This window comes from Podarcis filfolensis (assembly GCF_964270895.1).
Source record: "Podarcis filfolensis genome assembly, chromosome: 11".
Taxonomy (NCBI): domain Eukaryota; kingdom Metazoa; phylum Chordata; class Lepidosauria; order Squamata; family Lacertidae; genus Podarcis; species Podarcis filfolensis.
Genome location: NC_139613.1, coordinates 1,561,564 through 1,587,023, shown reverse-complemented (window position 1 = coordinate 1,587,023; position 25,460 = coordinate 1,561,564). Strand labels below are relative to the sequence as shown.

The 25,460-nt window shown below is 48.0% G+C and overlaps 1 protein-coding gene across 2 annotated transcripts in view; it reads left to right on the top strand.

Moving 5' to 3' along the window:
- CNTFR (ciliary neurotrophic factor receptor) overlaps positions 1 to 25,460 on the top strand; it is a 428,103-nt gene that overhangs the window by 360,567 nt on the left and 42,076 nt on the right. For both annotated transcript variants that reach the window (XM_083575841.1, XM_083575842.1), the window contains one exon: positions 21,862 to 21,979. In XM_083575841.1, coding sequence (XP_083431967.1) covers positions 21,862 to 21,979 — 118 coding nt within the window. The remainder of the gene's footprint in view (positions 1 to 21,861; positions 21,980 to 25,460) is intronic.

Sequence of the window (25,460 nt, the reverse complement as noted above, 5' to 3'; positions counted from 1 at the left end):
ATATAATGTTTATTGCACATGTAACTTGTTAAGATAAGGGACGCGGGTGGCGCTGTGGGTTAAACCACAGAGCCTAGGACAGGGGTCTGCAACCTTTAAGACAAAAAGAGCCACTTGGACCCGTTCCCGAAGGAAAAAAAACTGGGAGCCGCAAAACTCGTCATTATAAAAATAACTTTTTTGTCACTTTTTTATTATTTCTTTGTTTGACCCCTCAGAATTACTCCTCCTCATAGAAATAAACGTTAAATTAACAAGTTACCTTTTTGTGTGTGTGTGTTCTTCACTCCCCTTCAAAACAGTGACCAGCGTACATGCCCCCTTTCAATGCAGTGACCAGCATACATGCCCCTTACAATGTGGCGGGCGGGAAGGTGACGTCGGGACAGTGCGTGACTAACGCACGCACCGCCCCCATGCGACGTCACAGCCAGTACAGCGCCCGCCACAGTGGGGAGTGTCGGGGCGCACAATGCGCCTCCTCCCCTCGCTAGAGGGGAGCCGCGGCAAAGGTGTAAAAGAGCCACATGCGACTCCGGAGCCGCGGGTTGCAGACCCCTGGCCTAGGACTTGCCGATCCGAAGGTCGGCAGTTCGAATCCCCACAACAGGGTGAGCTCCCGTTGCTCGGTCCCTGCTCCTGCCCACTTAGCAGTTCGAAAGCACGTCAAAGTGCAAGTAGAGAAATAGGCACCACTCCAGCGGGAAGGTAAACGGTGTTTCCGTGCGCTGCTCTGGTTTGCCAGAAGCGGCTTAGTCATGCTGGCCACATGACCCGGAAGCTGTACGCCGGCTCCCTCGGCCAATAAAGCGAGATGAGCGCCGCAACCCCAGAGTCGGCAATGACTGGACCTAATGGTCAAGGGTCCCTTTACCTTTACCTAACTTGTTAAGATACAGTTGTACATTTATCAGCTCCATGTTTACAGTATCTCCAAGCTTTGTTTTGCACATGGCACCTTAATATGTTTGTTGCTTGAATGGTTACAAGTCTATCTCTGTTCTAGTTATTATTCTAGTAAATTTGGTTTTATAGTTATAAGCCAGTTTCTGGTGGTGTTGTTTTGTTGCACTACAATTGCAAGAGCCATTCGAAAGTGGAACCAATTCCCTCGGAAGGGGGTGTACTCATTGGGTTTTAATCAGAGGTGTGCTGGCCACCTGCCAAGGATCCTTGAGCTGTGATTTCTGCATTGCAGCGGGTTGGACTAGATGAGCCCTTGGGGTCTCTTCCAGCTCTACAATTCCATGTGAGTGACTAGGGCTGAGCATCAGGAGATGTGGCTCAAAAGTGCTGCTGAGCCTCATCACCTCATCTTTTAGCATCTGCCATCCTTAATAGTTATTGCATTGCCCTGCTCCACCGCCACCCTTCGTCCCATCCTTCTGTAACCAAGGGAGACATTTTGTTTCATCAGCTGTTGGGAGCTGAGTGCCTGGAGTAGGAAAACACCCTCCTTCTTCCTCCTCACCTGCCACTCATCTCCCCATCCCTCTCTTCTCCTCCCTCCCCAGTTCTTAGTAACCTGGCATTTCTCCAGAAACAGCATTAGGTCCCCCCCCCCTATATTGATTGGGCTTTGCTATTTGATCTTCCCCTTCTAATGCAAAACTCTTAACTGGTATTGGGGGGGGGTGGAATGAGGAAAGGGAGGTGGGGAGAAATGCTGACTTAGCAAGAAGGTTGCCAACTTCCCTTCTTGTCTCTAGCTCTGCAGTTTCATCTGCAGACATGAGCTCATGCTGGCGATAAACTGCACCTGCTGATTCCCATGCATCAAACTGGCTCCCCCCCCCCGGTCAGTTGGCAACCCTAGATAGCATAAACCATGGGTAGGCAAACTAAGGCCCGGGGGCCGGATCCATCCCAATCGCCTTCTCAATCTGGCCCGTGGACGGTCCTGGAATCAGCATGTTTTTACATGAGTAGAATGTGTGCTTTTATTTAAAATGCATCTCTGGGTTATTTGTGGGGCATAGGAATTCGTTCATTTCCACCCAAAAAATATAATCTGGCCCCCCACAAGGTCTGAAGGACAGTGGACCGGCCCCCTGCTGAAAAAGTCTGCTGAGCTCTGTAAACTCTTCCTAACCTGGTAAGATGCCCAGGGATTCATTTTTTTTAACCCCCTGGAGAAAAATAGTTAATAGCTGCTGAAGGACATTCACACAGAATGGGTCTCTCAATGACTCCTGCCCACAATCCGAGTTGCCAACTACTCAGCCAGCCTTGGCAGACCCCGCTAACCAAATCCACAGCCCTTAGCAGCTGGCAATTCTTAGGCTTCTCCTGTCCCATCAAGCTGAGATTAATCACACAGGTGCAGGCTGGGCTTGTGCTTTTCCTGGTCCTGGTCAGTTGGCAATCCTGGAAGGTTTTAAACACAGAACGAAGGAAGTGAGCTTTGAAAGTGGCTTTCATTCCTCGAGTGTGAGAGTTGGTGGGTGTTGGCTGCCTTTGTCTCTACAGTCGAACCTCAGTTTTTGAACATAATCCATTACCCAGAAGTCCCTTTGACTTCCAAAACATTCGCAAACCGAAAAGCAAAGGGCTGTCAGCAAAGGGAATGGTGAAAATGAAAAAACACGCCATTCAACTTCCAAAAATCGTTCAAGAACAGGAAGCATTCACTTCCAGGTTATCAGCGACCAGGCTCTGAATTGTTCAACTTCCGAAGCATTCAACAACCGCGGTTCCACTGTACTGGGTGTTCTAAGGGTGCTTTTTTGTTTGTGGTGTGTGTGAGAGAGAAGCTAGCCTAATAACTAAATGCACAGAAATACAGAAGTTGAGCAAGCTTGCAGTCGTAACCCTCTTACTGTCTTACATGGGAGTAAGCCCCGCAGAGCTTACTTCAGAGTAGAGATGCACTGTGATTCAACCTTCTGCTGTCCATATATCACCCAGGCACGGGGCTCTCTCTCGGGATGGAAGAACGGCCAAATATTATTGTCTGAGCATCCTTTGCCAAAAACACCACCTGATATCAGACCCCGAGGAAATTCCTGCCTGCAGGCTCTCCGCTCCCCCTCTCCCTAGCGCCAGCCCCTCTTGGCTCTCGTGCAAAGTCTTAGCAGATGTAGCCCTGGTGTTTGCACTGATACACCACCAGACCGTAATGTTTGCAAGGTGTTAATGGAGGAAGTCTAGCTTTTAAGGCACTAGATGGATTTTGACTTTGCCTGGAAGGCAAACCCCACCTCCACTTGGCGCGGCCATGTTTCTCCATGTCCTGCCCCCCACCCTCTAGCTATAGGAGCCAAAGTCAGAAGCAGGAAAGCATGCAAGACTTTTCCTGTCTGTTGCATTGGTGAACGTGTGTAATAATAGCATGTGGAACTCATTGACACATGGTGCAAGGGAAACAGACGACTGAGGAGGATGCCAGATAGCATCAAAGATCATGAATGTTGAAGGAACTCCCCCCCCCCCATGGCAGAGCAGTGGGGTGTGCCCCTTGTGGGAGACAAGGTGAAAGCTCCAGGTTGCCCACTTTCCCCTTGCCTGTACTACTAAATATTCCAAGAGAGCCTGAGAAGCAGCTCAGTTGAGGGGGTGGCCTTTCTGCCCTGGACACCAGCCAAAGCCTGAAACGGAAGATCTTCCAAAAGTGGATTAAAGTTTTATTTTTTTATTTTTTTAAAAGACTACATACACATACAAATATGTTCCCAAGCTTCTGATGGACAGGGGTAGGATAATGAAGCATAGAATTGTAGAGTTAGAAGGGACCCTAAACCTGAAAGAGCATCTTCATCCCCTTCACGGCCTAGGACCCTCGTAGCTACAGGACCGCCTCTCCCAGTATGCCCCGCGGAGGACCTTAAGGTCCATAAATAGCAACAGCCTAGAGGTCCCGGGCCCTAAGGAAGTCAGATTAGCCTCAACCAGAGCCAGGGCCTTTTCAACACTGGCCCCGGCCTGGTGGAACGCTCTGTCTCCTGAGACCAGGGCCCTGCAGGATCTGATTTCTTTCCGCAGGGCCTGTAAGACAGAGTTGTTCCACCTGGCCTTTGGCTTGGAATCAACTTGATCCCCTGCCCCTCTTTCCTTTTTTCTTTCTCCTCCTGTGATGGAACTCCTATTTGGGGACTTCCCTGGCTTTTTTCTGGCCCATGTAGGACCAGTCTGGATAGTTGGCCTTGGAGAAGACTTGACGTTTTCATCCCCCAAAAAGTTTTTGATTTGAGTTTCCATTGAAATGAGGCTGTATTTTAATATTTTAATGTTTTAATATTGTATTTTAATCTTGTTTTTAAGTTGTATTTCAATCAATTAGTTTTTATATCGGGTGTTAGCCTCCCTGAGCCTGGTCTTGGCTGCAGAGGGTGGGGTATAAATAAAAATTATTATTATTATTATTATTATTATTATTATTATTATTATTAGTCAGGCCAGACACTGAGGTCCAGCTCTTCTGGCAGTTTCCTCTCTGTGAGGAAACCAGGCACAGGGCCTTCTCAGTAGTGGCACCCTCCCTGTGCAATGCACTCCTGTCAGATGTCAAGGAAATAAACAACTGTCTGTCTTTTAGGAGACACCTGAAGGCAGCACTGTATGGGGAAGTTTTTTATGTTTGAGATTTTGTTGTGTTTCTATCTCTATTGGAAGCCACCCAGAGTGGCTGGGGCAACCCAGCCAGATGGGCAAGGTATAAATAAATTATTATTATTATTATTATTATTATTATTATTATTATTATTATTATTATTATTATTATTATTATTATTATTATTATTATTATTATTATTATCTGGTCCAGCCCCCTGCCATGCAGGGATCTCAATTAGATCATCCATGACAGATGGCCATCCAACATCTGCTGAAAGCCTCAAAGGAAGCAGAGTCTACAACCTTATGAGGGGCTCCGTTCCACGACTGAACAGCTCTGACCTTCAAAAATATCTTCCTCACGTTTAATTGGGATCTCGTTTATTGTCATTTGAATCCATTGGTTCAGATCCCCTCCTCCAGAGCAGCACAAAGCAAGTTCAAGGGGTTTAATACATTTAAGATAATGGGTTGGCAAACTAAGGCCCAGGGGCCGGATCCGGCCCAATCGCCTTCTCAATCTGGCCCACGGACGGTCCAGGAATCAGCGTGTTTTTACATGAGTAGAATGTGCCCTTTTATTTAAAATGCGTCTCTTGGTTATTTGTGGGGCCTGCCTGGTGTTTTTACATAGTAGAATGTGTGCTTTTATTTAAAATGCATCTCTGGGTTATTTGTGGGGCATAGGAATTTGTTCATATATTTTTTTTCCAAAATATAGTCCGGCCCCCCACAAGGTCTGAACGACAGTGGACCGGCCCCCTGCTAAAAAGTTTGCTGACCCCTGTTTAAGATGCACTGACACGGAGTCGGAAGTGTATATCTCTGATTTTAGCAAGCAGGTGTGTAAAACTATATACTATATACATTTTAATTGACTTGTTACCCACCCTGTGCCTGTTGAATAGGACTGCTCTGTGATAGTGTGGACCTCAGCCCCCACTCACTTCTCAGGCATTGATCAGGAACAACCAGAGTCATTTCTCATGTATCCTGTTTACATCTAGGAATTGAATTCAGATTCTGGCTTGGGCTTCTAGGGGACCAATTATGCCACTGCAGAAAGGAGCCCTGGTTTGCCATCTCACTTCATGGGAAACAGCTGTGGTCGCTCATTGGTAGAGAATCGACATTGTGTGCAGAAGATCCTGGGTTCATTCCCCAAAGGTATCCCCACATAGGACTCCGACCTGAAGCTCTGGAGAGCCAGTGCTAGTCAGTCTAGTCCCTGCTGAGCTAGACAGACCAGTGGGCTGACTCTGTCTTCCTAAGGATGGCCAATGTCAGCTGGGAGGGCTCTACTCATGGCTCAACATCAAGTCACGGATGCTATCCTAGGCTGCATCAACAGAAGTCTTGTGTCCGAGTCAAGGGGAGTCATAGTCCCACTTTGGTCAGACCACACCTGGAATACGATGCCCTGTTGTGGGCACCACAATTTAAGAAGGATGTTGAGAACCTGGGTGCAGAGGAGAGCGACCAAGATGACCAAGGGTCTGGAAACCAAGCCTGATGAGGAACGGTTGAAGGAGCTGGGTATGTTTTGCCTGGAAAAGAGGGGACTGAGAGAAGATATGAGAACCATCTCATATCTCAAGGGCTGTCACATGGAGGAGGGAAGAAGAAGAAGAGGAGGAAGAAGAAGAATTTATTTTTTATACCCTGCCTATCTGGCTGGGTTTCCCCAGCCACTCTGGGCAGCTTCCAACAGAATTTTAAAATACAATAGAGAGAGCAAGCTTGCTTTCTCCTGGTCTGTAGGGTAGGGCTTGAACCAATGGCTTCAAATTACAATAAATGAGATTAGGGGGCAGAATGTAGGGTGAAGAGTCCCCCCCCAATCTTTTATATCATTAGCTGGAGCAAGTGGGACTGCCTTGAAGAGAGCATGCCCTTCCTTCATTTCCAGGAGGAGAAGAGCCCATGTTTGCTAGCGAAAAGGAGCAAGTTTCTCTAACCTTAATCCAAGTTTATTTAACTCATTGGTTAAATATTCCTTCATTGCAGGGGGTTGGACTAGATGATCCTTGGGGTACCTTCCAACTCTACAGTTTTGTGATTCCATGAAATATGAAGTGGTGACATATGTAGGGAGCCAGTGTGGTGTAGTGGTTAAGAGCGGCAGCCTCGTAATCTGGGGAACCGGGTTCGCGTCTCCGCTCCTCCTCATGCAGCTGCTGGGTGACCTTGGGCCAGTCACACTTCTCTGAAGTCTCTCAGCCCCACTCACCTCACAGAGTGTTTGTTGTGGGGGAGGAAGGGAAAGGAGAATGTTAGCCGCTTTGAGACTCCTTCGGGTAGTGATAAAGCGGGATATCAAATCCAAACTCCTCCTCCTCCTTCTCTTCTTCTTCTTCTTCTTCTTCTTGAGACAATTGCGTTAGCTGCCCACTTGGGTTTCCTGGCCTCATTCAGAGTGCTGGCAGTGGCTTCTGGGGTCTAGCACCCTCTTGTTGTCCCAACATCCCTTCGCTGGGACCAACTGGGGGCCTTTTCGGGGACTCTGGGATTGCCCCCTTCTTTGGGCTCCTCTTCCTTATCCTTGATGGCTTCCTCCACATTGCTGCATCCTTCCTCTTCAAGAACTCTTCAGGGACATGGATGGTTTTCGAGTTCCTGCGCTGATTGGTTTTTAACTTGCTCTATTGAATTGTTTCTGTGGTTGGAGGATATTTAATAGTCCTAATAGAAGCTTGCGGGGGATTTTTGTGTGTGTTTTGCCACTCTTAGAAATTTTGCAATCTCATTTTCATTTGTCTTAACTTATGGCTGGCTGCTGGGAGCTTTTTAAAGGAAAAGCGGGCTGTGCATGCTGCTTTAAAAAGAAATAATTGTAAATAAATGCAGAGTTGCGGCAATTTCAAAAACACCCTCACCCCAAAAATTCTATTTCATTGCCAACATAAGTGAAGTACTTGTCCACACTTTGCCCTGCCGTTTACCCCTGGGACAACCTGTGAATCAGAACAAGTGGCAATTGGGTTTTCTGTGGATTGCCATTTATTCCAATTTAGTGCTAAAGAGCGGGTTTTCCAGGGGAAGGTGGCAGGGCAAAGGCAAAACTGCTTGAACCCATGTCTAGAAGGCACGGGAAAAGCAGAAACCACTCAGATCTGTGCTTTTTAGGCACTGAACAAGCAGAAGTGTGGATGAGCCCAAAGACCCATTTCTTTGAGACCTGATTTGTAGTTTCGCCTGGGTCTGCTCTTGCAAACATCCCTGCTACAAATTAGTACGCTGTAGTTGTGGGGCAAGAAGGTTGAAGTCAAAACAGAAGATGTGAAGATGAGAGAGGCATGGAGGGAGGGAGAGAGAGAGAGAGAGCAGGGAGCAAGAGCAAGCTGTGGAAATCACCTCAATTAGCTCTGGGTCTTAGGACGCCGTCTTGGGAATTTCACTCCCAACCAATCTGTGCAGTAGGCTGTGTTTATTTCTAGTTCGTATGAGGAAGGGTGAGTGTGCTGACTACCTGAATACCAGGTGATGGAAACCGCAAGAGAACACCTTTGTGCTCAAATCCTGGTTGCAGGTTTCCCATGATGGACATGTGCTTGGACCCTGTTAGAACTAGATGCTGGACTAGACGGGCCGTTTGATCCCGAAAGGCTCTTTTACGTTCTTATGATTGTAAAAAGGTAAAGGACCCCTGGATGGTTAAGTCCAGTCAAAGGCGGCTATGGGGTTGCGAAGCTCATCTTGCTTTCAGACTGAGAGAGCCGGCGTTAGTCCACAGACAGTTTTCCAGGTCATGCAGCCAGCAGGACTAAACCGCTTCTGGTGCAACGGTACACTGTGATGGAAGCCAGAGCGCATGGAAACACAGTTTAACTTCCCGCCACAGTGGTACCTATTTATCTACTTGCACTTTGACGTGCTTTCGAACTGCTAGATTGGCAGGAGCTGGGACAGAGCAACGGGAGCTCATCCTGTCGCAGGGATTCGAACTGCCAACCTTCTGATCGGCAAGCCCAAGAGGCTTGGTGGTTTAGACCACAGCGCCACCCACACCCCACTTCTTATTATTGTACCACACACTAACACCAGAACTGGCAAAAACAGATCCCACTCTACCCCCAAAAGGTTGTGAGGCCTCAGGTCCCCTGCAGACAACCTGTTTATTGTGCATTCATCCTGACTTCCTTGCACAAGGCTTGCACCCACAGCCTGCTGCTGTTGTCTTTTAAGTGAATTTGTATGTTAATCTCCTTGAAATTCACAAACGTAAAGTTCTCGTACGCTCTTGAATCCCTGCCCGCAAAATATTGACAGTTTGGAGGTGCCCCTAAAACTCCCCAGTAAAATGACAAGCGTTGAAATGTAAAGACAGTGCTGCCTATCTTGGTAAACCAGGAATGCCTGGGCAGAACAGAGACTTGCCCTCCCTGTGGGCACATTTTTAGTCTTCCTGCATAAAGGCTATGCATTGGAGTCTCCTACACACTGGGACCCAAAGCCCAGAGCAAAGGAGGGGGGCACCTCAAAGAGCCCCACTTCCCATTTGGAGCAAACCCAAAGTGGCAATGGGTTTGAAGGGAGGCCTGCTCTCTCCAGGTTTTAGGGAACAAAGGAGGCTGATTGCCAGGTCTCATTAACAGCACAAAAGGCAACGAAGGCATTTTTGGATGGGCTAATTAAAGAGCCGCTGTGATGAGGTGCTGGGTCCCTGCAGACACGATCCAGAGCAGCTTTCAAGCTGGGCTTTGCAGAAGGAGCACTTTGAAAAGTGGTAGTTTCACAACACATACGCTTCCAGCAGAATCCCTGACAGGTGGACATCCAATCTCTGCTTAGGTAAAGGTAAAGGGACCCCTGACCATTAGGTCCAGTCGCGGACGACTCTGGGGTTGCAGCGCTCATCTCGCTTTATTGGCTGCGGGAGCCGGTGTACAGCTTCCGGGTCATGTGGCCAGCATGACTAAGCCACTTTTGGCGAACCAGAGCAGCGCACAGAAACACCATTTACCTTCCCACCGGACCGGTACCTATTTATCTACTTGCACTTTGACGTGCTTTCGAACTGCTAGGTGGGCAGGAGCAGGGACCGAGCAACGGGAGCTCACACCGCCAACCTTCTGATTGGCAAGCCCTAGGCTCTGTGGTTTAATGAGTCCATTGTCTTCCGAGGGAGACCGTTCCCCCTCTGAACAATTCTTACTGTCAGAAAGTTCTTCCTGATGTTTAGTCAGAATCTCCTTGTCATGTGAATCCATTGGTTCATGTCCAACACTCTGGAGCCGGAGAAAACAAGGTTGTTTCCTCTTCCAAGTCACAGCCCTTCAGATCTTCGAAGAGGGCCACTAGATCTTCTCTCAGTCTCTTCTTTTCCAGGCTAAACATACCCAGATCCTTCAACCGCTCCTCATCAGGCTTGGCTTCCAGACCTTTGATCCTCTTGGTTGTCCTCCTCTGCACACCTTCGAGCTTGTCAATATCCTCCTTAAACTGGGGTGCTCAGAACCGGGGGGGGGAGAAGGAGGACCCCAATCCCAATCATCTCCCACCGTTTCATCAATCACCAGTGCTGGTGTGCTGCAACTCCCTTGTGGTTGTCACTGAGACGTGCGCCAGGATGCTATTTTCAAGCTGGTATGCTCCGTGGTTTTATTATCCTCCCGGTTTAAGCTGGCATTATGTGCTTATTTAGGGGGATTTTTTTCAAAATTAGTTTTGTGCTTCATAAGCCGTCTTTTTAAACAAAAATAAAAAAAATCCCAGGCGAAGTGCCACTGAAATAGATTGGGATCCAGGCATCCGGATGATTGCAGAAAGGTTGGACCTTGGCTGCCCTTCAGGGCTTGCGAAAGCGTTTAAAAATTGCCTCCCTGTGGATGGCACTCAAGGCCTGTTGCTTGGCTCAGCTGGGACCGGGTGACTCCATTGATCTGCTGGTGTCGGGGCTTGCAGGGGAGGGGCCACAGTAGCTCGCTAGTAGAACAAGTGCCTTGGGTGCAGAAGGTCTCTGGTTCAAGCCCTGAAGGCATCTCCAGGCAGGGTAATATTATTATTATTAATTATTATTTATACCCTGCCAATCTGGCTGAGTTTCCCCTGGGCGGCTTTCAGCAAAGTATTAAAATACAGTGGCTGGTTAAACACTAAAAGCTTCCCTAAAGAGGGCTGCCTTCAGATGTCTTCTAAAAGTCTGGTAGTTGTTCTTCTCTTTGACATCTGGTGGGAGGGCGTTCCACAGGGCTGGTGCCACTACCGAGAAGGCCCTCTGCCTGGTTCCCTGTCACTTGGCTTCTCGCAGGGAGGGAACTGTCAGAAGGCCCTCGGAGCTGGACCTCAGTGTCTGGGCTGAACGATGGAGGTGGAGACGCTCCTTCAGGTATACTGGACCGAGGCCGTTTAGGGAACCCTAAACTCTAGGGAACCCTAAAGAGCCACTGGCAGTCAGTGTAGACACATCTGTGCCAGATGGACCAAGGGACCTGGCTCCGTAAAAGGCAGATTGCTGCAACGTGTGGTTTGTGGGGCTGCCTCTGAAGACAGTTTGGAAGCTCCAGTGGCTGTAGAATTTGGCAGCGCAAGAGGGGAGAGGGCTCTCATGTACTTGAATCCTGCAGACCCTCCAACTGCCCCTATGTTCCAGGGACAGCCCCAGTTTCACAGAAGACACCCCAGTTTCTGATTTGATCCCAGAATGTCCCTCTTTTTCTTCGGACGTCCCTATTTTCATCAGAGAAATCTTGGAGGATATGGAACTATCCGACCCGCCGAGCCACCTGAAGGCAGCCCATTTAGAGGGGAGTTTTTTAACATTTAATGTTTTATTATGTTTTTGCATATGTTGAAAGCCACCCAGAGTGGCTGGGGCAACCCAGTCAGATGGGTGGGGTATATATAGTATAATTACTGTTATGGAATAGGATGTCTGTGTTTTCAAAGGCACCTGTCCAGCCCCTGTGAGAACAGGGTGCTAGACTAGATGTAAGGGGCCCTGAGAGTCATCTAGTCCCACCCCTGCAATGCTATGTTCTTATCTTCCTTTGCTGCTGTGGCTCAGACAGCACCGTGGTCCTCAACTCCGGTCCTCCTCTGATAACGTGATTCTGGGGGCGCACGGTGGGGGGGAGGGGCAGATGCCCCTCTCTCGCCTTGCGCCAGCGAGCTAAACTATGGCTTCTGGGCAGAAGCAGCACTGAGGCAGGTGGGCTGTTGGTCTCCTCCTTCACAGCGGTGCTTATTTCCTGCTGTGCAGAGAGCCAGACCCCTTGTGGACCACTGCCACCCAGCGGTAGCATCCTCAGGAACTCAAAGCCTTCCTTGCTTTGGGGGTTTTTATTATTTTTAATTTTTGCTGTTGTTTTGCGAAAGCAGAGCAGCCTGTCTTCCTTGTGCAAGGAGATCAGAAAGGGCTGAGCTGGGATGTGTTTGCCCAGGGGAAAGGATCCTCTCCCTCTCTTTAAATTCACAGCTGCCCTTGAGCTGATTCCCCCATCTATCCTGTAGTGGGGGGGGTGTTTTTTGGAGGGGCTGTTGAGGAGCACCTGTAGCAGGAGAGAGGGAGGCGAGAGCATTTCTGGCTTCTCTGTTCTTGTTTTCTCTGTCTGTCTCTCTCTCTTCTGAACTTGCTGCGGGTCTGTTTGAATAATCTCTCTGTCAGACTCATTATCCTGTCTCTGGCCTTCGTCTGGTGTCTGAAGGCTGAAATAGCCATTAGCAGAGATGCTCGCCTCATACTAGAGCAGGGAGTGAAATGATTAAGGCAGGAGGAAGGATGCATCTCTCTCTCTCTCTCTCTCTCTCTCTCTCTCTCTCTCTCTGTCTCATAGATTTTAAGCAATGCACCCCCAGGTCAGGTCTCTATCTGGCAGCTCAGATTTTGAGACAAATTGCCGTGCAAATGGGTGAGGGCTTGTAAGGTGCTTCGGTGCCGGTCTCTGGGTCAAACCTATCTCCCAGTGACAAAGGAAGCTACCTTGACAGACCACATGTCTGTCTAGCCCCTAATCACCTGCTTTGATAGCAGCAGCTCTCCGGGAGCTAAAGTAGAATACAGTGGTACCTCGGGTTAAGTACTTAATTTGTTGCGGAGGTCCGTTCTTAACCTGAAGCACCACTTTAGCCAATGGGGCCTCCCGCTGCCGCCGCACGATTTCTGTTCTCATCCTGGAGCAAAGTTCTTAACCTGAGGTACTATTTCTGGGTTAGCAGAGTCAGTAACCTGAAGCGTCTGTAACCTGAAGCGTCTGTAACCTGAGGTTGTTGTTGTTTAGTTGTTTCATTGTGTCCGCCTCTTCGTGACCCCATGGACTGCCTTCAGATGTCTTCTAAAAGTCGGATAGTTGTTTATTTCCTTGACATCTGATGGGAAGGCACAGGAGTCCAGAAATCCTGCAAATCTAGGAATCGGCTTTCTGAAATCTAGCCCCCAACCCTTTGCACCCAACGTCCCCTGAAGATGGAAGTGGTCTGGGCGTCATTATTTATCTGGCTGCCAAGAATGCAAAAAGAGATCTCCAGAGCCGGGTGGGGGAGGGAATATGCAAGTGTTTGACTTTCGCATAACTCTTCATCAGACCTTGATTCAGGGAACAACATCATCCTTCATCTCTCCTAAGCTCTGGGACAAGCATGACAGCTCCTGAAGAAGAATAAATATGTGTGTGGTGGTTTGGGGGGGGGGTTGTTTTCTAGAAGCCCACCTGGAACAGACACTTTCCTCCAGAGCTGGCATCCTCTAAGAAAGTGCTAATTGCCTTGTTCCTAAGCGAAGGCAGGCTTCACTCAAACCCAGTCACCTGCCAGGAACTGGAAGGCTGTGCCAAAGGATCCTGGTTCAGATTTCTGTGGAGGCAGCAGTCTCCAAACCCATCGATAGATAGCTGCTGCTTCTGCGAGTTTTATCTTGCACTTAATTCCGCTGCTCCGTCTGTCTGCTCCTCCCCAAACATAGAGGCACTTAGTCCTTGCATGCAAAATGGATTTTCTGGGAATTTGCAAGTAAATCCATTCATTAGTTTGGGGCTTTAAATTAATTAAAGGACCTGGAGTCTTTTTAAGGAATTTAACATCTGTGTCAGTCTCTGTAATAGAATAAAACAGACTCTGAGGCTTATTTGGAATTTTAAGCTGTCATGGCCAGAGGCTGCCTTCAAAGTCACAAGGTTGCCAGTTATTTTTAACTCTTCTTACCAGAAAGCTCGCGCGGGGTTTTTGCAAATCGAGCTCATCGCTTATATCGATGCGCTGCTCTCTGGCAAGGCCTGCTGCGGACCAGACCACTGGGTCTCCCTGAGCATGTCTGGGAAGAGGGGTCTGGGGTGCAGGTCTGAGGTTCTGCCAGCTTCTGAGTCCCAGTTGCTGGAAGCCACAGGACAGGAAGAGTGGGCCTTGTGTTCGAATCCTGATTTTGGGCTTCCCTTGGGGGCACCTGGCTGGATCCTGTGAGAACAGCATGCTGGATTGGATGAGCCACTGGTCGGATCCAGCAGTTTCTCCTTATAGTCCTAAAACAGACCCATCGGACATTTTGGGTCCCTATTGTAGCTGTGTGTTCCCGAAGCACTTTTAACATCTCTGAAATTAAAAGCTGTAATTCTCGGTTTTACTGGAGCTACACCGAGTGTGAGCAAAAGGCATCTTTACAATCTTTTAAATCAAAACGACTTCTTTTTTTTTAAGGATTCTGAATTCAGTGACTCATACCAAATTCTCTGCTTGCGGTCCAAGGCGGTTGGGCTTCAGACTCCCAGGTTGCTGGTGGAGAGACCCTGAGCTCTGCCTATGGATAAATGAGGTGCTAGATGAGAGGCAGTGTGGCATAGTGGTTAGCGTGCCAGACTAGGATCTGGGAGAACAGGCTTCAAATACTCGGCCATGGATCTCACTGGATGGCCCTGGGCCAAGCACTGCCTCTCAGCCTATCCTACCTCACAGGGTTGTTGTGAAGGTTAAATGAGAGGAGGGGGAGAGCCATGTATGCAGCCTTGAGCTCCGTGAAGGAAAAGGTGGGGTGTAAATGCAATAAATAAAACGGTGCCAATTCAGACTGCAGGATGCACTCTTTGAATATCATAGCATCATAGGGTTGTAGGGGACCCCAAAGGTCCTCTAGTCCACCCCACTGCAATGCAGGAATCTCAACTAAAGCATCCAGGACAGATGAAAACAAACAAATGAGCAACCTCTTCACCAGAAGACAGATAGTGCAACAGGGAGCAGACTGTGCTATTTTAATTTTATTTATTTTTTACTTTCAGATATGGAGATTTTAATATTTTGATTATATATTTTGTGGTTTTATATTTTGATGTAGTTCTGTGAACCGCCCTGAGACCTCTGTGTATAGGGCGGTACAATCATATCTCGGGCTACAGATGCTTCAGGTTTTGTTTTTTCGGGTTACAGACTGCCAAAACCTGGAAGTACCGGAACAGGTTAATTCTGGGTTTCGGTGGTCACACATGCGCAGAAGCGCTAAATTGCACTTTGCGCATGTGCAGAAGCACCAAATCGCAACCCTCGCGTGCACAGATGCGCCGCTGCAGGTTGTGGACGTGCATCCCGCACGGATCATGTTCGCAACCCGAGCATCCACTGTATAGAACTTCAATAAATGATGATGATGATGATGATGATGATGATGATGATGATGTTTGAAAACAGCACACCACACCTGTAGCCTGAAGTGGTGGGATCCATTCCAGTACCTTGGGATCCATTCTAGACACCTCTTCAACCTGTTATCGGACGAAGCCTCTTCAGGCACAGACCAGGCGACCAAAGTGAGCGAATGGGTCTTTCAAAATTTTGCCCTTTTTAGTTCAAAAAACATTAGAACAAAGAGTTTTTCCAGGTTTAAGCACTGTGAAATCCTCTCTCCTACTCGATGATTAACCTGTTACAGGAAGATAAAAGGAAAGGACGATAAGTTCCTGATATTAGCCGGCAAATTGCATAGATGGGGGTCGTAGCTTTGACGAACGCTTTATGGAATAGTTAATGGCTTGGAAATGGAACAAGCTCCCTGCCTGAGATTCCTCTACGTGTCATTATGGATGAACAAGACAGAAAGCCCCTCTACAAATTAAAAGTAATTTGTTATTATCCAATTTGCTAACTGTTTGAGATACAGTCAGCGATAATCTTCAGCTTTGAATTTTTCCGGCAAGAATCTGTTTATATATAACCCTGAATTTAATACATAGCAGAAATTACAATATTTCACAATATAGGAAATAGGTGATATTGGTGATCTATGGGTCTAATTTAAGATGAATGCAGTTCTGACGTATGATGATATTAAATCTATATTAGTGCTTTCAATCCTCCCTGGTCTGAGTGGTATCAAATTAGATGGTGTCTTACAAATCTGTGAAAAGAATAATTACACAAAAGGCTTCTCAGATGATGAACCGAATTTGGTGACAATGAGAAATTTCCGGTCGGTGGCAGCAGTGGGGCGGGGGGTTAATTTGGGAGTGCCTCTGTGGAGGAAAGAGTTAAATTGCCCCTCCACAAATGATCTCATCCCACCCAATGTCACTGCCCACAACTGCTGCATTTTGCATTTCTAAAACAAACTTTGGAACTCCCTGTCTATCGACACCAGGGAGGCAGTTTCACTGTTCCCTTTTAGGCACCTGCTAATAATAATAATAATAATAATAATAATAATAATAATAATAATAATTTTTTTTTATTTGTACCCCACCCATCTGGCTGGGTTTCCCCAGCCACTCTGGGCAGCTTCCAACAAAGATTAAAAATGCATTAAAATGTCACACGTTAAAAACTTCCCTGAACAGGCCTTTAGAAGTTAAATGTTCTTCATTTCTTTTCAGCTGTTGCTGCTGTTCATCATCTTTTGACTATTTGTAAACACCTGCTTTTAACTCGCCTGTTATCCATAATTTTAAGGTTTCCCTTTTATATTTTTGTAAACTGCTCAGAGGTTTTCTTCCAAGCGAGCGGAATATAAATCTTGTTAAGTAGAGGAAACGACCTTGACAGATTAGAGAACTGGGCCAAAACAAGCAAGATGAATTTTAACAGGGAGAAATGTAAAGTATTGCACTTGGGCAAAAAAAATGAGAGGCACAAATACAAGATGGGTGACACCTGGCTTGAGAGCAGTACATGTGAAAAGGATCTAGGAGTCTTGGTTGACCACAAACTTGACATGAGCCAACAGTGTGACGCGGCAGCTAAAAAAGCCAATGCAATTCTGGGCTGCATCAAGAGGAGTATAGCATCTAGATCAAGGGAAGTAATAGTGCCACTGTATTCTGCTCTGGTCAGACCTCACCTGGAGTACTGTGTCCAGTTCTGGGCACCACAGTTCAAGAAGGACACTGACAAACTGGAACGTGTCCAGAGGAGGGCAACCAAAATGGTCAAAGGCCTGGAAACGATGCCTTATGAGGAACGGCTAAGGGAGCTGGGCATGTTTAGCCTGGAGAAGAGGAGGTTAAGGGGTGATAGGATAGCCATGTTCAAATATATAAAAGGATGTCACATAGAGGAGGGAGAAAGGTTGTTTTCTGCTGCTCCAGAGAAGCGGACACGGAGCAATGGATCCAAACTACAAGAAAGAAGATTCCACCTAAACATTAGGAAGAACTTCCTGACAGTAAGAGCTGTTCGACAGGGGAATTTGCTGCCAAGGAGTGTGGTGGAGTCTCCTTCTTTGGAGGTCTTTAAGCAGAGGCTTGACAACCATATGTCAGGAGTGCTCTGATGGTGTTTTCTGCTTGGCAGGGGGTTGGACTCGATGGCCCTTGTGGTCTCTATGGTCTCAACTCTATGATTCTATGAAAGCAGTAAGAAGAAGAAGCAGCAGCATCTGCACTCCAGATGCAAAGGTGCACTTGAAAGGGGTTGTGAATGAGCCAAGGGGACTTGCAAGGAAACACTCCTAACAGGAATGATGCCAGCCACTCACACTGAGACAGTATCCTGCTCTTCTTTTTGCAAACCCACACTCCAGTCCTGATCTTTCCTAATTCCCCACCACCACCTTACATGCAGAATTCCACAACTACTGAGCATGTTCAGTAAGGCTATATCTTTTTCTAGAGTGGTACTTCATCATCATCATCATATCACAAACAGGATCCGAGCACAAGAGCCTTCTGGTTGGATGGTGGCTAACAGATTGAGGTTGAATCCTGACAAGACAGAAGTACAGTGGTATCTCAGGTTAAGTACTTAATTCGTTCCGGAGGTCTGTTCTTAACCTGAAACTGTTCTTAACCTGAAACATCACTTTAGCTAATGGGGCCTCCCGCTGCTGCCGCACTGCCGGAGCACGATTTCTGTTCTTAACCTGAAGCACTATTTCTGGGTTACTGGAGTCTGTAACCTGAAGCGTATGTAACCTGAAGCATATATAACCTGAGGTACCACTGTACTGTTTTGGGGGGACAGGAGGCGGGTGGGTGTGGAGGACTCCCTGGTCCTGAATGGGGTAACTGTGCCCCTGAAGGACCAGGTGCGCAGCCTGGGAGTCATTTTGGACTCGCAGCTGTCCATGGAGGTGCAGGTCAGTTCTGTGTCCAGGGCAGCTGTCCACCAGCTCCATCTGGTACGCAGGATGAGACCCTACCTGCCCGCGGACTGTCTCGCCAGAGTGGTGCATGCTCTAGTTATCTCCTGCTAGGACTACTGCAATGCGCTCTATATGGGGCTACCTTTGAAGGTGACGCAGAAACTACAACCAGAATGCGGCAGCTAGACTGGTGACTGGGAGCGGCCACTGAGACCATATAACACCAGTCTTGAAAGACCTACACTGGTTCCCAATACGTTTCCGAGCACAATTCAAAGTGTTGGTGCTGACCTTGAAAGCCCTAAATGGCCTCTGTCCTGTATACCTGAAGGAGCGTCTCCACCTCCATTGTTCCGCCCGGACCCTGAGGTCCAGTGCTGAGGGCCTTCTGGCGGTTCCCTCGCTGCGAGAAGCCAAGTTACAGGGAACCAGGCAGAGGGCCTTCTCGGTGGTGGCGCCCTCCCTGTGGAACGCCCTCCCACCAGATATCAAAGAGAACAAGAACTACCAGACTTTTAGACGACATCTGAAGGCAGCCCTGTTTAGGGAAGCTTTTAATATTTGAGGCATTATTGTATTTTAATATTGTGTTGGAAGCCTCCCAGAGTAGCTGGGGAAACCCAGCCAGATGGGTGGGGTATAAATAAATTATTATTATTATTATTATTATTATTATTATTATTATTATTATTATTATGATGTCCCTCCCATGGTTTCTTGCAACTGGTCTTCAGAAGCATCGCTGCCTCCGACTGTGAAGGCAAAGCAGAGCCATCCTGGCTAGCAGTCTTCGATGGCCTTTTCCTCCTCCGTGAATTTGCCCAGTCCTCTTTTAAAGCCATCCAAGTTGGTGGCCATCTCTGCTTCCAGTGGCAGTGAGTTCCACAGTTTTAACTATGCACTGCGTGAAGAAGGCCTTCCCTTTAGAGCAGATCTGTTGCCAGCTAAACAAGGGATATCATAGCACAGGCATTTAAAAAATCTATACATATAAATAATAAAAAGTTGGAATGTGTGTCTGAAGGAGGAGAGAGGCAGGCAGAAGGGAGCTGAGTTCTGAGGCGCCGTTTATACCTCTTGCCTGGGAATGTGATCCGGGACAGGCAGCACTTGGGCTGCTAGATATCTGTGGTCCTCAGCGGAGGGGCCTGAGATGCTTCTTTGCACCGAGATGAAAGCTGTACTTATGTGGGATTCTGTCCTCCAACAAGCCCTGTAGGAGGCTAATGTGGAGGCTTGATATATGCTCGTAATTACTGGAGGTTCTTTAGCACCCTGTGTTCTACAGGACGGCAATAGATGAGTCCCTCGTGACCTTAAATTCAGTAAATCTGTGCCGTTATGGAGAAGGGGGACAGAGAGAACCATTCTCCTCCCTTTCCTAATGCTGGATCTCACAGTATAGCCAGTGAAGTGGAGGGGCTGTCGATTCAGGGCAGACAAACCTCTTCCCGGGACCCGTCTCTGACTTGTGGAGTTGGCTGCCACAAAATGGTTGCAAAGGTTGCGGCGCAAAAGGTGCAGCAATCTTGAAGCAATCGCTTTGCAAGACGTGAGCTGGTGCCTGCCTTTCACGTTCTCGTCAATGAGTGAAGTCTGAGTGTCATCAATGAGTGTAAAAAAAAATGGTAAAGGACCCCTGGATGGTTAAGTCCAATCAAAGGAGACTCTGGGGTTGCGGCACTCATCTCGCTTTCAGGCCAAGGGAGCAAGTGTTTGTCCACAGACAGCTTTCCGGGTCATGTGGCCAGCAGAACCAAACTGCTTCTGGTGCAACCTGACACCATGATGGAAACCAGAGTGCATGGAAACACCGTTTACCTTCCCGCCAGAGCGGTACCTATTTATCTACTCGCACTGGTGTGCTTTTCAACTGCTGGGTTTGCAGAAGCTGGGACAGAGCAATGGGAGCTCACTCCATCATGGGGATTCGAACTGCCGACCTTCCGATAGGCAAGCCCAAGAGACTCAGTGGTTTAGACCACAGTTCCACCCGTGTCCCAATGACTGTGGTGGTGACCAACTAAACCTTCTGATGGAGGCTTAGCTTGGTCAGAATCAAGAGTATGCTTCCAGATTTAACACCAAATGCATCACTTCTGACAAAAGAGCCACCATAGCTGCTAGAGGGCTGTGAGCCTCTTGGGCTTGCCGATCAGAAGGTTGGTGGTTTGAATCCCTGTGACGGTTTGAGCTCCTGTTGCTCGGTCCCTGCTCCTGCCAACCTAGCAGGAGGTTCGAAAGCACGTCAGTGTGCAAGTAGATAAATAGGTACCGCTCCAGCAGGAAGGTAAACGGCATTTCTGTGAGCTGCTCTGGTTCGCCAGAAGTGGTTTAGTCCTGCTGGCCACATGACCCGGAAAAACTGTCTGCGGACAAACACCGGCTCCCTCAGCACTCAGTGAGATGAGTGCCGCAACCCCAGAGTCATCCATGACTGGACTTAACTGTCAGGGGTCCTTTACCTTTTTGACCCATATGCTATCTGAAACCAAGGGGTGCACTGTTTGTCAAATGTGAACTTTTTTCCAGCTCTCCTACTGGATTCACACTGCATTTACACACTAATGCAGCCGGGGTTGTGGGGTGCTAAGCTGATAGTAGCAGCAACGTGGAGAGGAGGAAGGATGGCTAAATAGAACACTGGGAAGTTATATGGATATCACATCCTTTTTTGCTCAACAATCAAAGGAAAAGAACAATGGAGAACGTTGGCTGTTGACCTGCGCTTATCACTTTGCTGTAGCTATTACGAGGTATACGTAATAAATAGCCACAGCAAATGCTCTTAGGATTCATTGGCTTGCCTTATAACGCTTTAATCTCGAATTTATCCAAGCACGGGTGTCTGAATCCTGGTTGATTTAAAGCAGCGGTTCCCAAACTTTGGGGGAGCTGCCCCCTTGGTTCCATAAACCCGTCCCCCGTGGCCGCCTACACCACCCTATAAAAAGTGTCATGCAGAATAGAAGTTTGCACGGCCCACTGGGAAGGTAATAACACAATGAAATTCAGAACAGGTACAATGGATTGCACATTTATTCGAAATCCAATTAAAACCAGTTAGTTTAATTAATTCAAGAAAATTGGTGGACTTGACCTGGTGGTGATACCAGCTTCTTGAAGTCTGGTAGTTATTTGCACTTCCAGAGCCCCTGCCCAAGCCCTCCCCCCTTAGGGCTCCTCCAAGCTTCCTTTGTGCCCCACTTTCCAAGCACAGGTCTGTGCTATAAAATAGCTCAGCGACTGAGTGTTTGTTTGTGTGTTTCCCAGAAAAACCCATGTTTTACTTATGAATTGGAGCAAATGGCGATCCGCTGAAAGACCGATTGCTGTTTGCTCCGATTCGGATGCAGAACTTCAAAGTCCTCTGCAATTCCAGGTTTGGTTGTGCCAGCCTGAGAGCAACCATTCCCAGACCTAAAACTAAAGGACTGGTTCACAGCTAATGGCACCTGAAGGGCTGTCACTCGGGCAAACCCAGGCTTCTTGGGCACTGAACAACTGCAGGCAGGAAGTTTCTACAAAAGTGAGGAAAGATTAAGCTTTTTCTGGTGTGGAAATATAATCATCGGGGAGTTCCGCCTGTCGCCATCTGTTAGACGTGTTCTGTTCTTTTCATGTGACACCAATGTTCTTCTTCTTCTTTTGCAAGTGGAGCAGAGGACTCGACACATGTTTACCATGCATTGAGTCCAAAGTGCTTTCCAGGGTTCAATCTGGATTGCTTGGCCCTTCTTCGTTCTGCATCCAGAGCAGCGTTCGATCACAGCACAGAGAGCCTGGCTTGACCACCCCTTTCTCTTTCCCAACAGCGCCGCCCAAGGAGCCCGCATTGATGTGCCGGTCGAACAATTACCCCAGCGGCTTCTACTGCAGTTGGCACATGCCCATCCCGACATACATTCCAGACACCTTCAACATCACCGTAATGTGAGTAGGGGCTCGAGGGAAGGCATTCCTTGGCGGGGCGGGGCGGGGGAGCCTTCCCAGAACAAAAACACAGCACTGGGTGCATGCGACCTTGACTGGCCTGGATGCTTTCATGAACATCAGCTTGAAGGCAGTCACCGGAGAACGTTCCACAGGCATTTGTGCCCCTTTCCCAGCTGCTTTTACTGGAATTTTATCTAGCTTTTGAACCTCTAAACCAGCAGTTCTCAACCTGTGGGTCCCCAGATGTTGTTGGACTACAACTCCCATACTCCTAGCTAGCAAGGCCAGAGCTCAGGGATGATGGGAGTTGTAGTCCAACAACATCTGGGGACCCACAGGTTGAGAACCGCTGCTCTAAACAGAGTGTTTAGGGCAGGGACAGACTCTATAAGTTGGAAGAGACAACAGGGGTCACTCAGTCCAGCCCCCTGCAAAGCAGGAATCTCTTGCCCATCGTGAAGCTCAAACCCACAGCCCTGAGATTAAGAGTCTCATGCTCTTATCGATTGAACTATCCCAGCAGTTAATCCAAGGGGGAACCTGTGGCATTCCAGACATTAAATACATCAGAAGGGCCTGGTGGATGAGGCCAATGGCCCATCTGGTCTGGCCGCCTGTTCTCGCAGTGGCCAAACAGATGCTCGTGAGAAACCTGCAAACAGGATTTGGACACAAGAGCCCTAGCCCAGTATGTTTCCGAGCACAATTCAAACTGTTGGTGCTGACCTTTAAAGCCCTAAACAGCCTCAGCCCAGTATACCTGAAGGAGCGTCTCCACCCGGACACTGAGGTCCAGTGCCGAGGGCCTTCTGGCGGTTCCCTCACTGTAGGAAGCCAAGTTACAGGGAACCAGGCAGAGGGCCTTCTTGGTAGTGGCGCCCATCCTGTGGAACACCCTCCCACCAGATGTCAAAGAGATAAACAACTACCTGCCATTTAGAAGACCTCTGGAGGCAGCCCTGTTCAGGGAAGTTTTTGATGTGTGGCATTTTTATGTATTTTTAATCTTTGTTGGAAGCCGCCCAGAGTGGCTGGGGAAACCCTGTAACCTCACTTCTCGCAGGGAGGGAAGCGCCAGAAGGCCCTTGGAGCTGGACCTCAGTGTCCGGGCAGAACGATGGGGGTGGAGACGCTCCTTCAGGTCTACTGGGCCGAGGCCGATTGGGGCTTTCAAGGTCAGCACCAACACTTTGAATTGTGCTCGGAAACGTACTGAGAGCCAATGTAGGTCTTTCAAGACCGGTGTTATGTGGTCTCGGCGGCCGCTCCCAGTCCCCAGTCTAGCTGCCGCATTCTGGATTAGTTGTAGCTACAGACACCAAGTATCAAGCCTGGGACCTTCTGCATGCGAATTCTGGGAATTCACTTCCAGGAGGTGTTGTCGATGCCCCGCTAGATAGAACAATGGTCCGACACACCATAAACAGCTTCCTGCAGAGCACAAACACAAGCCCTCAATTATATAAAAATGATAAGGAGAAAGCACAATTGGCGAAGATCCACACAAACACACCTGGGTATACAGCCCCCATTAAAAGAATACATAAGCGTACCACAGCCCGAAAGTATGGGAGAAATATACAGCAATGTATATATAAATAACCGATCAATATTAGATGAGAGTCCAGATAGTGTCTTGCTTCTAAACCACTTTATCAAAACATGTTTGCTGCAAAATGCCTTTGTAACCGCATATATTACTTCACCAGTCCTATGCTCTCGGAGGCATAAATCTTCCTTAATCGTGCTGCGGGGACCAATTCTCAAAGATAGCATGGGGAAGAGAAAGCAATGTGCTCTGTCACTGAGCTTCAGCCCACCCCAGAGTGGGGCAGGACTCCTGATCCTTGGCGAATTTTGTAGAAGAGGAGAAACTGGGTAGGCACAGCTCATTGTGACCTTCTTGGGGGGCGGGAATCAATGTCTCCCCGCTTGCCGTAATGCCCTCTCCTGCAGTGTGATGGGAGGTGCAGGAACCCAAAAGTGCTTCGCGTTTGGTCAGTGAGTTGAGGATCCTGATCTTTGATGGTCAACCAGGGCAGTGGCTGGTAGATTTACTTCCTCTGAATTAATTCAGCACACCCTCGCAACAGAGAGTGCCGCAAGTTACCGTCATGTGAAGAAATAGTCCCTTTTGACAATTTTAGAGGTGCGCTATCCCCAAGTAATTTAGCCAGCTTCATCAAAATTATTTGCTTCCTTCCAGATCCTCCTGTTACTTGGCCTGAACTGGAACTTCCAGAGACGGCTTGGGATTTCACTTTAGGTGAAATCTGGTGGCAAGTGCTGATGCGGAGATTTCCTCCCACATGTCAGGATATTGTCTGTGTCCACCGTTATTTGTGCTGAACAACAGCCACCGACTTGCTCTCCTTGTGAAGGGCTAAAAAAAAGAAAAGGTCTGATTATGAGGCGGGTGAAAACATAAATTCTATTTCCAGGACAGCAGCCCGAAGCCTGTTTCCTTGATAAACAAGGACTGTGGTGCCTGTTCTTGTGAGAGTTGACAGGGTCAACATGATGTACGCATTCAAGGTTGGAGAGAACATGATGCTTTCATCTGAACTTTCCCCTTCTCTTCCCACCTCGATCTTTGCACCCCGCAATCCAAAATATCATCCCTGATATTTTGCTGCAACCCTAAGTTTGAGCCGGGCTTTCCTCCGTCTCTTGAACCATCAGGTTGGTAATAATGAAGAATGTCTCTTGAGCATGTGCAGAATTTTACTCCTTCTTTTGAGTAGCTACCACCCTGTGTGATAGTACAGGGAGGGTGTGAAATCCCAGACTTGAAATTCAGCCCTGAATATGGGCCCTCATGTGAAACCCCAATCCGGCCATTTTCCACAAATATACGAAGTTGGCGTTTATATCTGTTCATCTCAGTCTTGTCACCTGCGGACTCGCCTTCATTGGATGTTTTTAGGCAGAGATTGGATGTTCAGCTGTCCAGGATACTTTACCTGTGATTCCTACATTGCAGGGGATGGACTAGAGGACCCTTTGAGACCCCTCGAACACTACCATTCCATGATGCTGTGATTGGCAGCTGCTCAACGGTTCTCCTGTTGGCCAACATCTGCCACTTTTCTGCATCTCAAGCAAACAGAGGCATTTCTGCCTGAGACTCCTTAGGAAATACTACAAGTGGGATCTAGATGAAACAAGCTGTGTTTAGTTCCCCTTGAAATGGAACAGGATGTCAGTGAAGTCATGGCTAACCTTTCACAGTGATTTAAATGGGATATAATCTGGATTCAGAAGTAACATCTTTCTGCAGGGTCTGCAAGACAGAGCTGTTCTGCCTGGCCTTTGGTTTGGACTCGGTCTGACCCTTATGTTTCCCTCCGCTTATGGTCTTGATTTAAAATGAGGCTGCATTTTAAATTGCATTTTAACCCATATTTTAAATTGTGTTTTCCCCGTATTATGTTTTTATTGTAATTTTACTGGTGTTAGCCGCCCTGAGCCCGGCTGT